This window comes from Bos grunniens, chromosome 26, assembly GCF_055505025.1.
Source record: "Bos grunniens cultivar Pamir isolate PY7600 chromosome 26, Bosgru_T2T1.0, whole genome shotgun sequence".
In the NCBI taxonomy this organism is placed as follows: domain Eukaryota; kingdom Metazoa; phylum Chordata; class Mammalia; order Artiodactyla; family Bovidae; genus Bos; species Bos grunniens.
Genome location: NC_141190.1, coordinates 24985568 through 24999659, shown reverse-complemented (window position 1 = coordinate 24999659; position 14092 = coordinate 24985568). Strand labels below are relative to the sequence as shown.

Below are 14092 nucleotides of genomic sequence, written 5' to 3'. Positions count from 1 at the left end.
TCTCTTAAGAGTTCAGTGCAGGAATCTGCCTTCTGCCAAGTTCCCCAGGTGATGCTGGAAGTCCAAGAACCCCTGATAACAAGGATTAGGGAAGGCCTCACGGTCAGGCACTGCCGGAGACTGTTTCTCAAAGCTGGGCAGGACTGACCAGGAAAAGCATTTCAGCCAGAACCATGGAGTGAGAGCAGGAAAGCACCTTGTGTGTGTGTGTGTGTGTGTGTGTGTGTGTGTGTGTGTGTGTGTGTGTGTGTGAGAGAGAGAGAGAGAGAGAGAGAGTTGCTCAGTCATATCCAACTCTGCCTGCCAGGCTCGTCTGTCCATGGAATTCACCAAGCAAGAATACTGGAGTGGGTTGTCATTTCCTCCTCTTGGGGATCTTGCTGACCCAGGGATCGAACCTGGGTCTCCTGCATTGCAGGCAGTTTCTTTACTTTGTGAGCCCCCAGGAAAGCACCATGGACATAGGCAACATTTAAGCCACCCCTGCTATGCAGCAAGCACCCTTCCAGAGTGGGTTTGGTGGCAGCAGTCCGCAAATGTCCCGGAAGTTCTAACTGAAGTCATTCTGCAGACTGTGATTCAGAGCGTTCTCATGCCCTGTCTGGTCTCTGCCCCATGGGATAGAGCCGGAAGATTGTTTGGTTTGGCCAGTGGATGACAAGCAGAGAAAGCCAAGAACCAGTGACAGAGTGTGGGCCTTCAGTTCACCTCCCCCATCCCCTCCCCTGCCTCACTGCCTCACCCTCTCTCACTACCCTGGAGGGACATCTTTCAGAGTTAACATTTTTCCTTGCCATCCAAAGATAGCTTGTTTTTCTAACTCTTGGTTTGTTTTTTTAAACAAAAACAATGTAGTCATTATTAAAAAATCCAGCCACTGACCAAAAAATTAAATAACAGATAAAAGCCCCCACTCTTGACTTCTCAACCCATTTCCCCCAGTGTTAATGAATAGGAAGTGACTTGTGTATCCTTCCAACATCTTTCCGTGTGGGTGCGTGGGTGCGTGTTAAGTCACTTCAGATGTGTCTGACTCTTTGCGACTCTTTGGACTATAACCGTCCCCAGACTCCTCTGTCCATGGGATTCTCCAGGCAAGAATACTGGAGTGGGTTGCCATGCCCTCCTCCAGGGGAGCGTCCCCACCCAGGGATCGAACTTCTCTTACATCTCCTGCATTGGCAGGCAGATTCTTTACCACTAGCGCCACTTGGGAAGCACATTTTTCTGTGTATGTGTCACATGTGTCGATGCATCCCTTTTGTTCTTTTTTTTTTTTTTTGGCCACACTCTTCTGCATACAGCGCCTAGCTCCCCCAAACCAGGGATCACATCCATGCCCCCTGCATTCAGAGTATGAAATCTTAACCACTGGACCACAGGGGAAGTCTGCCTTTTGTTCTTTTTCATGTAAATTGCACCACAGCACCTTAACTTTTCTTGGACATCTTTTTTGACTGTTTGATCTACCTTAGTCTTTAAAATAGCTGTTGGCTATCACCCTGTGTGATAGATGTACCCTAATTTACCCACCCTCCCCTGAGGAACACTTAAGTATCCTCACTTTTTTTTTTTTTTTTTTTTTTGCTGTTTAAACAACACTGCAGTGAACATCTCTGTATTAAACCTGCTTTGAGGTGAACCTCTGCTAATAATTGCTATAATCTGTACTCACCAACTTGTTGCATATGGATTTACCACCAAGCATCTTAAGAATAACCCCTTTATTCTGGGATTGATTTAATCATCATGACTCTGGAGTGAGGAAAGAGCATTTTTTTTTTTTTTTTTTTTTAACCAAGGACTGAGTAACAGCTTGTGTTCCACCCTGGGTCAGATGATCTGTAGGGAACAGAAATATAAAACAAGGGGAGGGCTCTTTCCCCAAGGAACTGGGTCTTTTAGGAAGGTAAGAACAACGTCCACAAAGTAAGCCAGAGAAAAATGAAGTCTGGTAAGTAATTGAAAGTGAAACAATACGGCTCTGAGGCCTGTGCAGGGAGACAGGAATATGAGCAGCTGGATCAGCTTAGGGTTTGAGCTGTTAAGACAAACACACATCTCTTCATCATTCATCCAGTCATGTGTTCATATATTTGGCTCTTCACAAAACATCGAGTGGCTATCACTGGTATATGCCAGGCCCTGTGCCAGCTGCTAGGAAAACGAAGTGCAAGTGAGACCCTTTGTCCTTTTAAACAGGAAAATGTGAAGAGCCTCCCCAAAGAAAATCAAATCCGTGCGATTGTTGTTCCAGCACCAAATGCCTGTGCTAAATTCATCTAAGCCCCAGGACTGGTTTATTTTCTGCACAATGAGGAACCCTGCTTTAGAGATGACAGTGGTGTTTTCTATCCCTTTGGTGTTTCTCTACAGCCCTACAAAGAGACCAGAAGATAAAACTGTCAACAACAAATTCTCTCCCACCAAGATGGAACCACATAAATCTCAGTGATGTTCAAAGATACTTCTTTTTTCCTAGATCAGAACAGGTAGGTCTTAGAAGTTGCAAGGTGAGATTTTTCAGGCCGGGGGTGGGGTGGGGATAGGGAGTCAGGAAGAATTCAGTCTCATCTGTCTCTTTAAAACCCACCGATCAGTAATATTTAAGATTTCTCTTAGGGTCAGTTTATTTGAAATAGAAATAGAAAGCAGAGACCCACTTCCTGCCACTTCTTACAAGCTTCCCTTGGGCCTGTCTTCCCGGAGATGACTCACACAGCCCCCAAGCCTCATTTCTCACCTATTGCTGGAGACGACTGAGCTATGGTAGACCAAAGGTCTCTTGGGACATTGGTTGGACCTCCAAAAGCTGAAAATGGCCTTGGATCTCTCCCAAAAGGCATGGCTGGTGCTGAATCATCCCCCAGGAGTTGAACCTCAGGTCCAAGAGACCCCTGTCAGAGACCAGGAGTTAACCCATACATGCCCCCAATTCCTGATACCCCCAGAATCAGGGCCAGCAGAGGCGACAGCAAAAACTTCAGTGGAGCCAGATTCAAGGCCAGAGAGGTGGGTGGCGTCCAGCCCCCTTGACGACACAGCTCCCACCAGAAGAATTCCTGAGATGCTCTCTCCACACATCTGTCTCCTCACAGTATTTTGTAATCCTTCAGACAGGGAAGCTACTGAAGCCACACCCCTCCAGGACAGGACAAGACCTCAAGCAGTAAGATTGCTTAGCTGAGTGTTCAAGGAACCAGAGAGACAGGAAGGGAGGTCCCCCGGCCCCTTTCCATGTGTCTGCTCAAACTGGAGGACCGCTGTGAGGTTCTGCCCCTGGGAGACCCAGATTTCTGTGACAAACCCATGCAAGAACCAATAGGACTGAGATTCCAGACAGTGCAGATGGCACAGGGGCTAAGAGCTTGGGCTCTGTGGTCAAGTCCCAGCAGTGCCACATCCTGCTCAGCAAGTCAACTAATTTCTATGAGCCATGGTTTTGCCTCCATCTCTTCTGCAAATTGGGAATAATGCTGCCCATCTCGTGGAGTCATTGAGAAGGCTGAGTGAACAGGCCACACGGGAAGCACTTAGCTTAGGGCTTGATGAGTAATAAACAACAAAAACAGCAGCGGTTATTACCCTTGCCCTTAGGAGGGCTCCTTACAGCCAAATTCCTACTTCGTGTTTCCCCCACTGATGATGAGGCTGTCCCTAAGTACCCACTCTCCCCACGTGAGTCTGTCTTCCCTGGGTTCCCTCAGCACACAGCACGGGACCTGCAGGACCTGTTTCCTTCACACCTACCTTAGGGCCAGGCGCACGCTCAGAAATTACACTTGCCCGTAGTGTCAGGGCACTGTGCTTGGCTTCTCTGCCTCCTCTGCTTTCTTGGTCCCTTTGCAGAACAACCACAGCTTAGACCAGCAGTTGCATAGAAACAGTAGAGCCAGAGAGAGGGTACCAGGCAGAGCATCCCTGTTTCTCGGGAGATCAGGTGCTCTTCTGGACAGCAAAGAGGGGAATCAGCTATGACAGCTGCCTGGAAGCAGCCCCTGGAGGCGGGTGCAGGTTTCTATGTCGTCCGTACACCCCTTCATTCTGTCATCCATGCAATCACATCTGCCCTTTTACAAAACACTGAGTGGCTATCACTACTATATGCTGGGCACTGTGCTAGCGGCTAGGAAGTCAAAATTTAAGTGAGACACTATTCTTACCTTCAGAGAGCTCCCAGTCTAGAGAGGTAAGCAGAAGGAGAAGTCAAAGGAGGGCAGGAGGCAAGTGGGTATGGGTGAAGGGGGAGCAGAGGACTGCAGAGGTTAAGAGCATGGCATCTGGAGTCCACTTCTTGCATTCAAACCTAGACTTCGCCTGTTATTGGCCATGTGACATCTGGACATGTTACTTCATCTCAAAGCCTCGGTTTACCCATCTGTAAAATGGGGGTAATTAGCAGTTACCTGAAAGACTGTGAGGTATCACTAGGATATGTAAAGTGCCTGACATATGGCAGGCAAGCACTCAGTAAATGGAAGATTTTCTGTTGTCTGACTCTACCCTGAGCTCCCTCCTCCATACACCCAAAGCCAGTCTTAGATGAGAGCTTCCTCCGCAGAGCCTCAGCTCTCCTCCCCTGGCTTCAGGCTCAGCAGGGCCCCTGTCGCTGCACCTGGGAAGACTGTGTGTACCCACCCCTGCTGCCAGCAGATTACCAGGACAGTGTCCCGGATAAAGACCCCAAGGGCACCTTTCTGTTTAGCACATGAATGGCCAGTACTTATTTCAGGATAGAATTTCTTAACTATCTATCTCCTGCTCTGATCATTTATAAGTTTCCTCAGTATTCATCCTGGTACTTTGCTCCTTTGACAGAGATACGCAGAAACACACACACACACTTTGAGAGGTTTTCCTAAACCCGTGAAGTATAAATGAAATATTCCACAGCTTTGGAAGTATAAACCCAGATTTAGCAAAGTCTGGGGGCTTCCTGGTGGCACTAGTGGTAAAGAATTCACCTGCCAATGCAAGAGATTCAGGAGACATGGGTTCGATCCGCAGGTTGAGAAGATCCCCTTGGGCAGGACATAGCAATGCACTCCAAGGGGAGCCTTGCAGATCGGGGTCAAAAAAGAGTTGTACCCAACCAAGTGACAGCACACACACCCCTGCTAGCAGACATCTACCCTCCTTGCTTCCCAGCCCTCAGTCCTGCGCTGCTGGCGGAGGGGTGCCGCACTCAGCCTCCCCAGGGCAGGCAGCACAGAGCCTGCCTCAGTTGCTTGTCCTGCGTGGCTGACGGATGGGCCTGTGAATGGCTCTTTCCCACTGGCTCCAAGCCAGTGAGCTGACTGCTGCTCTCCCTTTGAGGAGGCTGTCTGCTACTAACAAAGTGGGCTGGGGGACTCTTGCTGCCTGTGAAGGCATTCTTGGTTGTGGTGGATCCTTGGGAGGAAATGATATGGCAGAGTAGCCCACAGTTGTTGCCTGGAGCACGTGGTAATCATCCTTTCCATTAACAACACGGTCCCAGCTGCTTTTGTGTTCCATGCAACATCCAAGCTGTCTGGTAGCTGGGCAGGCCTTGCAAACCCCTAACCCTCTCACCCGTGTAAGGTGGTAACATGCTCCAAGAGGGTAGAGAAGCAAGATTCTGAGTACTCCTCCGTAACATGGGAGAGAGTATTTATTTTACCATCTTCAGCAACATGGAAAGATTCCAAGAGGCACGATATTAAAACTAGACTTTGGATGCACTGAATGGGAATGGGGGAAGGGAGCATTTGAGATTAAACCTACACACCCAAGTGAAAGTCGCTCAGTTGTGTCGGACTCTTTTCAACCCCATGTACTGTATAGTCCATGGAATTCTCCAGGCCAGAATACTGGAGTGGGTAGTCTTTCCCTTCTCCAGGGATCTTCTCAACCCAGGGATTGAACCTAGGTCTCCCACATTGCAGGTGGATTCTTTACCAGCTGAGCCACATGGGAAGCCCAAGGATACTTGAGTGGGTAGCCTATCCCTTCTCCAGGGGATCTTCTCAACCCAGGAATCGAACCACGGTCTCCTGCATTGCAGGTGGATTCTTTACCAACTGAGCTATGAGGTAAGCCCCAAAGCCACCCGAAAACAACTCTAAACCATGGATCAAGCTGTGTGCAATCCTGTTCGGCGAAGTGTTGGGAGAATGAACTCAGAGTTCATGATTGACCATCCGCAGAAGCCTCGCTCACCATGGTGTTAGGGTTGTTGTCCATTCACTGAGCATTTCCCTGTCAGATGCTAAGTCCTGACATGGATGATCCCATCATTCTTCAACAACCCTATGGAACAGGTCCTTAGTGGTCCCGTGTTACAGATAAGAAACTAAAGCTCAGAAAGCTGGAGCAACTTGCCCATGGAATTTAATGAGTGGCAGAGTGAGAATTGGAACCCATTCACACAGGCCCCTTCTTATCCTCTATGGTATACCACCTCTTTGCCCAAAGAATTCTTATCTGAACTTTGCAAGAGAAAATCTAGTTGCAGAAAAGCACCAGGAGGCTGCTCTGAGGAAGATTCAAGAATGGAGGAAGCAGCATTTGCAAAGGCTCTAGAGGTCTGACAAGGCGGAGGCAAGCAAAATGTTGGTAAAGACCAGATGCTCAGCCTTCCGGGGACTCACAGATGTGAATGAAAGGGAAATGGGCGGGTGGGGGCTCCCGGGTGGGCCCAGTGCTCACTATGTGTGTGAGGGGAAGAAGGGGCTGAAGGCTAATCGGTGAGAAGCCCCTCGGGCTGGATGGTTGACTGTTTGTATAACTTTTGATAACAAACAGAACCAAGCTGACATAAACCACGGAGGAGCCTAAGGCAGAGCGGTGATGTCCCCTTCCATCAGGACCATTGACTCGGACAGAGGAGATGTGGACCAGGTGGTACACGAGGTGAGAACTTAAGGGAGAGAAACACCCCATCCCCACCCCGACCACCAAAGCTCCAACGTGGAGAAATGTGGAGGTACCTGAGGGGAGTCCCTGTGACAGTGAAGATGCTCCACCTTGGACTTGACTGTTTAGATCCACTCTAACCCAGCCACTCTGCTTGCTGTCCGCCATCAGAAAGGTTTAGAGCTAGAAGGAATCTCAAGTAACCCTTACTCAACATCCCCACCACCCACCCACCACCATAACCACGGCCAGCTATCCTGATCACTCCCCCTACACTGTGTCAGGATGTAACTGGACTCAGCCCAGATGGGCTTCTGTCCAGAACTGCCGGAGCCAGCCGGCAAAGTCGATCAGGTCCCGAGAACGTGCACGGCGGGGCTAAGAAAGAAACTAAAGCAAGAGACTACAAAGATGGGGTCGAGAGGTTCAGACACGTCACCACGAAGGGACGCAGTCTGACACCAACTTTATTCAACATCTCATATTTATACAGAAAAGCGTGAGAGAGACAAAACAGTTGACCTTTTTTTCTTGGTTAGCCTATACATCTTACAAACAGTCACAAGAAATCTTGAGAGCATGGGAATGGCTCCCTGTTATTATTTCTTACACCAGATAACATTTTTCTGTGCGTGAGAAGTTTGCACAGAACTCCAGGTGCCTGCAGTAAATAAGCGCCTAATCTCTGGGGTGGCGGGACAGAGAGCTATGTTTGCAAGCAAACCCTCAAGGACTGAGGCAGCTCCCAGAGCTGTGTCCTTCGGACAAAGGACCCCGTTCTCACGGGCAGCTCCCCGCAACTCCCCCTTTCTTTTTATATAGGCACACGCTTATGTTCCTTTAACCGCAGACCATTTCCATAGATGGAAGCCTTTATGATCCATAGATCATCAATCAGTTTTTTAATTAAACAAGGTGCAAGAAATAAAACAGTTTTATTAGTGTATATGGGAATAGACCGACCCTCCCAGCCCACGGGTTGGAGAAGGGGAGGATCGGGAAAATAAGCCCAGTAAGCACTTGAATATTCTTCAGAGTGTGCAGTGTTAATCTGATTTAAGATAATTAATAAGGTTATCAGGAAGCTTAAAGGCGATATCGGATCGCCCTGCACCGCAACACGATTCTGTGCCTCTCGCATCAATGCCTGAAGTTGTTGCCGAGATGGTAATTCATCATGCTCTTGAATTGTCAATCTCCTCATCTGATTTGCTAGAGACTGTCTCCGCCGTGCGTACCAACCTTTCCGGCAGCCAGCGCGGCGCTTCGGCATCCTGTGGGAAAACACAAACATGCCCTCGTCCCCAGATTAGTACTGGATCTGGTCCATACCATTTTCCTACAAGTGGGTCTTTCCAAAAGACTTTAGGTCTTATTGTTTGTGCATCAAAGTTCCAAAATCGCTGTGCTGCTGAACGGCCACTTATATCCAATTGTAAAAAATTTAGAACAAATAAAGCATGGTTTAGAGAGTTGGAGGGGGTATTGGGATACAATTCCCCCTTCTTTAGTTTTTGCAATTGATGTTTGAGAGTTTGATGTGCCCGTTCAATAATTCCTTGACCTTGAGGATTATAAGGGATACCTGTTTTATGTGAGATAGACAATTGCGTACAAAATAATTGAAAATTTTTTCCAGTGTATCCTGGACCATTGTCTGTTTTTATGGTTTTAGGGGTTCCCATAACAGCAAAACATTTAATGCAATGAGCTATACAATGTTTGCTAGCTTCTCCGGATTGTAGAGAGGCATGTAAAAAGCCGGAGAAGGTGTCAATAGTAACATGAACAAATTTTTGTTTACCAAATTCAGGAATATGGGTAACATCCATTTGCCATATATCGTTTGGCAACAATCCTCGAGGATTAACTCCATAGTGGGGGACGCTAAAAAACTGAGGACACGTTTGACATTGCTTAACAATCTGTCTGGCAGCTTCTCGAGTAATGCCAAATTGAAGTCTTAAGCTATTGCTGTTTTGATGGTGTAAGCTGTGGGAAGTTTTTGCCATTTGTTCCAGTGAAGGAAATATCATACGTGTAGCTTCATCAGCCAAAGCATTGCCTCGTGCTAAAGGTCCAGGAAGTCCAGAGTGAGCACGAATATGACCAAAATAGCATTTATTAACTCTGGAGCAAATTAAATGTTGTATATCACGAAAAAGAGTTTGGATAGTAGAATTCAGGGTACCAATAAATGGAACAGTCTCAATAGTGTTTAAGGCTCTTATGATATATTGACTGTCAGAATATAAATTAAATGGAGCAGAAATTTGTAACAAAGCCTGAAAAACGGCAAATAGTTCTACTTCTTGAGCAGACTTATAATTAGTATGCCAGGTGGTAGTATTGTCCTGTATAATCATACTAGCTATTCCATTAGAAGAGCCATCAGTAAATACAGTTAGGGCGTCGGCAAGGGGCTGAGAAACAACGATTTTGGGGAAGAGAAATTGGTGATAATGAGCAAATTGCAAAATTTTATCTGAGGGATAATGATTATCAAGCCGTCCACTAAAACCAGCTAAGGCAATAACCCTTGTAATGTCGTGGCCAAAGTTATGCCTTGAATGTACGAAGGGCTGATATCGGCACAAATTTGTACATAATCGGATAAGCCTCCCTTTTTCTTGTAAGGTCTCAGGGCAGCTTGATAAGCCGAATTGGCATTTTCATAAGCAAGCTGTTTAGTCAACACCATCTCCGCCTGCTCATCTCCTATCATTTTACCAATTGTCTCAAGCAGGCGGGCAACAAAATCTTGATATGGCTCATCTGGCCCCTGGCGAATTTTAGATAAATCTTCAGTCTTTTTATCAGAATTTGGAAGCTTTTTCCATGCTTGTAGAGCCGCAGCACTAATCTGAGGGTAGGCTCCAGGTAAATAATTAAGTTGACTATTAGTGTCTCGATATTCTCCCTCTCCCACCATCATTTCATAAGTGGTGTTCAGTCCCTGTCGCCGATTGATATCGGCTGTGATCCCACATTGCTCAGCAAACTCAGATTTCCATAGTAAATAATCTCCTCCAGATAAACAAGCTCGAGCAACCTGTTTCCAATCATTAGGTGGCAGATTTTGATTTCCTAAAGCCTCTATAATAGCCTGAGTAAACGGCGCAGTCGGGCCATATTGTGCACAAGCCATTTTTAACTCTTTCAGTTGCTTAAAGGGCAGCGGCTCATAATACCTCTGCTGTTGAGCATTTTCAAACACTGGATAGATTCCTGAAAACCCGGGAATATGTTCTCCTTCTTCATTAGCTCGCTTAATTGCTTGTTGAAGAGGAGATAATAATATCTCACTTTTAATTTTTATGTTTTCACCGGGCAAAGAAGCAGGGATAGATATAAGCTCTCGCGGTTCTACGAAAGGCGGAGGTGGATCGAGTCCAGCAAGAACCGAGGGAGGATATGCTGGAGGCACAGGCTGGCTGGAGTGGGAGTCTCCCTGTGCATCCTTTTTTACTGCTATAACAATCTTCTGAATTAAATTCTCCAGCTGTTCTTCAGTAAGCCCTGAATGCTTTAATTCCCCTTTTCCTGAGGGGGATTCCATGTTAACCATCATCTCCCAAGGCATATCCTCTCTATGGTTCTGAGCCGCTTGTTCATTTAACTCTTTCTGTTCATCAGAGCTTAACACATCATCATTCCCTCCAGCCTTATAAGCTGTTCCCTCAGGCACAGCATAAAGCGGCTCAGGTGATGGGGCAGAAGGCTCTGTAACTTCGGGTCCTGTGGAATCCCTGAGAGCCGTTTGAATTTTATGTCCCTCATGTTCAGGATCCAGGCAGTCTCTTATGAGAGTCCACAAAGAAAAAGCATCCACAGGAACACGATTGGGACCATGTAAGGAATAATATGTCTGCAATTGTTTTCCTACTTTTTTCCAAGTTTCCAGACTAACTGTTCCTTCCTCTGGAAACCAAGGACAAACCTCCTCAATAAAAAGTAAAAACTTTTCTAGCTGTAACTTATTTACATGAATTCCCCTACCTTTTAACATAGTTTTCAACATATGTACAAATAACTGGCGGCTATTGCCTTGTCCCATGATTTATTACTCTCGACAATCACCCTCCCTGCCCTTTACTTTTAATTACTTAGGAATTCCTCTTTACTTACCTCAATCTTGGCGGGCAGCGGCCGTCGTCGCACTCCGATTCTCGGGTCCCTGTTCGGGCGCCACCTGCCGGAGCCAGCCGGCAAAGTCGATCAGGTCCCGAGAACGTGCACGGCGGGGCTAAGAAAGAAACTAAAGCAAGAGACTACAAAGATGGGGTCGAGAGGTTCAGACACGTCACCACGAAGGGACGCAGTCTGACACCAACTTTATTCAACATCTCATATTTATACAGAAAAGCGTGAGAGAGACAAAACAGTTGACCTTTTTTTCTTGGTTAGCCTATACATCTTACAAACAGTCACAAGAAATCTTGAGAGCATGGGAATGGCTCCCTGTTATTATTTCTTACACCAGATAACATTTTTCTGTGCGTGAGAAGTTTGCACAGAACTCCAGGTGCCTGCAGTAAATAAGCGCCTAATCTCTGGGGTGGCGGGACAGAGAGCTATGTTTGCAAGCAAACCCTCAAGGACTGAGGCAGCTCCCAGAGCTGTGTCCTTCGGACAAAGGACCCCGTTCTCACGGGCAGCTCCCCGCACAGAACCGCGAAGAAAAGAAGTCCACATGACTCCTCTGATCATCAGCTCTGATATTAACATCGTCTATGACAATGAGGCTCTTTCAGTGTGGTGGTTTAAACTACTTTTTTCTAATTTGCTGGACATAGAGAACAGATTTCACCTTAAATCCACAGTTCAACATGCTTTTATAAGATATTCTTCAATTGTCAAAAGTGGTTCTCTCTGGGACATGGGATGATGCACAACCTCCTGTTTCTTTTTCACTGAAGTTTTTTTAACCCTGATGTATTATTTCTACCTCCCCTACCCCACCAATAAAATAAGTGGTTATTTTGAAAGCTCCTCATGGAGCCTTATTTTAATTGTCTCTTTTCTCCAGGCTAAATGTGCCTAGTTTCATCCAGAGGTCGATAATTCGGATCCCTCTGTGGTCAGACAGATGACATAAAGGATTGAGAAGGAAGTCGTGAAAGGCCCAACCTGCACACTTCCCATGGGCACTCTCCTCCATCCTTTATTTCCTGGTTCTCTAAGCTTTCTAAATTAGCACGTGGAGCCTCAGAAGAGAATATCTTTGGTTTTAGCCATCCAGCGACAGGCCTTTATTTGTTGTCTCGACAGCAGTCTTGGTCCCGTGCCAAATGCTGGCCAGCACACAGGATTTACACCTGCAAAGATGATCAGTCCCTGAGTCCCAGGAGAGCCACGGAAGCCGAGCAAGCATCCCAAGGAAATGTGACTCGCAGACCTCACTCTGCGTTGGCTCGGGTGCCATGGCAACAGAGCACCCCATCCTGAGCAGATGGCACAGCAGACTGCCCGGTCACGTGGTGCCTGCTCTGGCAGACTGGCTACCTCCCCGAGCTGGCTCACTCTGTCCAGCTGGCACGGAGTCACACTGGTAACTATTTACATGAATCAAAATCCACCCAGCGGCAGCAGATGGCCAGGTCAGAATGAGACATGGGGAGTAATGGGCGGGTTTGGGCTGAGTCAGAGGCAGAAGTAGCACACAGCTCCTCCGTGGGCACTAACAAGTCTGAACATTGCTCCACATCGCTCCTGCCACTGCCTGGTCTCAGCGTGGCTAGAGGCTGGGAAAAGATCCCACGTGAACAAAGCAAATGATCACCGGCTGATCTTGAGACCCTGAGATAAAATGGTGTTGGCCAGGCCTGTCCCACTCCTAAGGCACCTGTCATCACACCTGGCCATCCTCTGGGGCTCCTTATCATCTTTGGAGGAGGGCACATCTGGACAGAGCCCGCCAAGGTGCCATGCCTGCCCAATGGAAGCATTCCAATACATTGGTGTGGCTTCCCTGGAGAACAAATGAAAATTCCTTTAAAAGCTAAAAATAAGAGTTACCATATGATCCTGCAATCCCACTCCTGGGCATATATCTGGGAAACATGAAAACTCTAATTTGAAAAAGACACATGCACCCCAATATTCATAGCAGCACTATTTACAATAGCCAAGACATAGAAGAAACTTAAATGTGGACACTTAGAATAAAGAAGATGTGAAATATATATATATATATATCTCACATGTTGTTTAGTTGCTAAGTGCTGTCTGACTCTTTGCAATGCCATGATTGTAGCCTGTCATGTTATTTTGTTATGTTAGATCTGTCCATGGGATTTCCAAGGTAAGAATACAGGAATGGGTTGCCATTTCCTTCTCCACGGGATCTTCCTGACCCAGGGATGGAACTCACGTCTCCAGCATTGGTAGATGGATTTTTTTACCACTGAGCCACCAAGGGAGAGTAATGAGTAATATTACTCAGCCATAAAAAGAATAAAATACTGCCATTTGCAGCACCATGAATGGACCTAGAGATTATCATACTAAGTGAAGTAAGTCAGACAGAGAAAGACAAATACTATATATCACTTATGTATAGAATTAAAAATGCAATACAAATGAACTTAGTTGCAAAAGAGAAACAGACTCAGAGACATAGAAAACAAGCATGGTTACCAAAGGGGAAATGCGGGAGGGATAAATGAGGAGTATGGGCTTAGCAGATACACACTGCTAAACATAAAATAGATAAACCATAAGGACCTCCTATATAATACAGGGAACTGTGTTCATTATCTTGTAATAATCTATAATGGAAAAGAATCTGAAAGAGAATCTGTATATGTAACTGAATCATGTTGGTGCATACCTGAAATGAACACAACATTGCAAATCAACTATACTTCGGTTTAAACAACCTTTTTTAAAAAGAGAAACCTTCCCACTACAAGGCAAGCAGCTCCAAAGCTCTAGGTGTAAAATCTCAACCAGGATCAGTGAAGAGATCAGGAGCTCTGGTGTCTTTGTCATCTTGGTCACTCACGTGGCCCAGGCTTGGTACACAACAGGCAGTCAGGGGCATGTGTTGGGGTGAATTGAAAGCATCTGTGACGCAAATCCAACAGAATGACCTTTGCCTGGGACCAGGTTTAGGGTATGTGTAATTTTTTAAGGCAGGATGTCGACTCTAGAACATTTTGTGAGCCATTCTGAGCGCCGAGAGCACCGGTGATATTCTGACGTCGTTAGTCCA

At 46.5% G+C, this 14092-nt stretch overlaps 1 protein-coding gene and 1 long non-coding RNA gene across 3 annotated transcripts; one reads left to right on the top strand and one right to left on the bottom strand.

Annotated features, from left to right (window-relative positions):
- Window positions 1-1149: 1149 nt before the first annotated feature.
- On the top strand, window positions 1150-13097 carry LOC147344282 (uncharacterized). 2 transcript variants are annotated; one of them, XR_015155854.1, is made up of 3 exons: window positions 1150-2492; window positions 5907-6053; window positions 6766-8396. It is a non-coding gene; the product is annotated as an uncharacterized LOC147344282 (long non-coding RNA). The 2 variants fall into 2 exon arrangements; XR_015155855.1 differs by lacking the exon at window positions 1150-2492 and adding an exon at window positions 12148-13097 and having other exon boundaries at window positions 5923-6053; window positions 6766-6873.
- LOC147344283 (endogenous retrovirus group K member 7 Gag polyprotein-like) lies at window positions 9314-11010 on the bottom strand. Its single transcript, XM_086379308.1, has one exon. The coding sequence runs from the start codon at window positions 10931-10933 to the stop codon at window positions 9401-9403; it is 1533 nt and encodes a 510-aa protein (XP_086235434.1). The 5' UTR covers window positions 10934-11010; the 3' UTR covers window positions 9314-9400.
- Window positions 13098-14092: the final 995 nt, after the last annotated feature.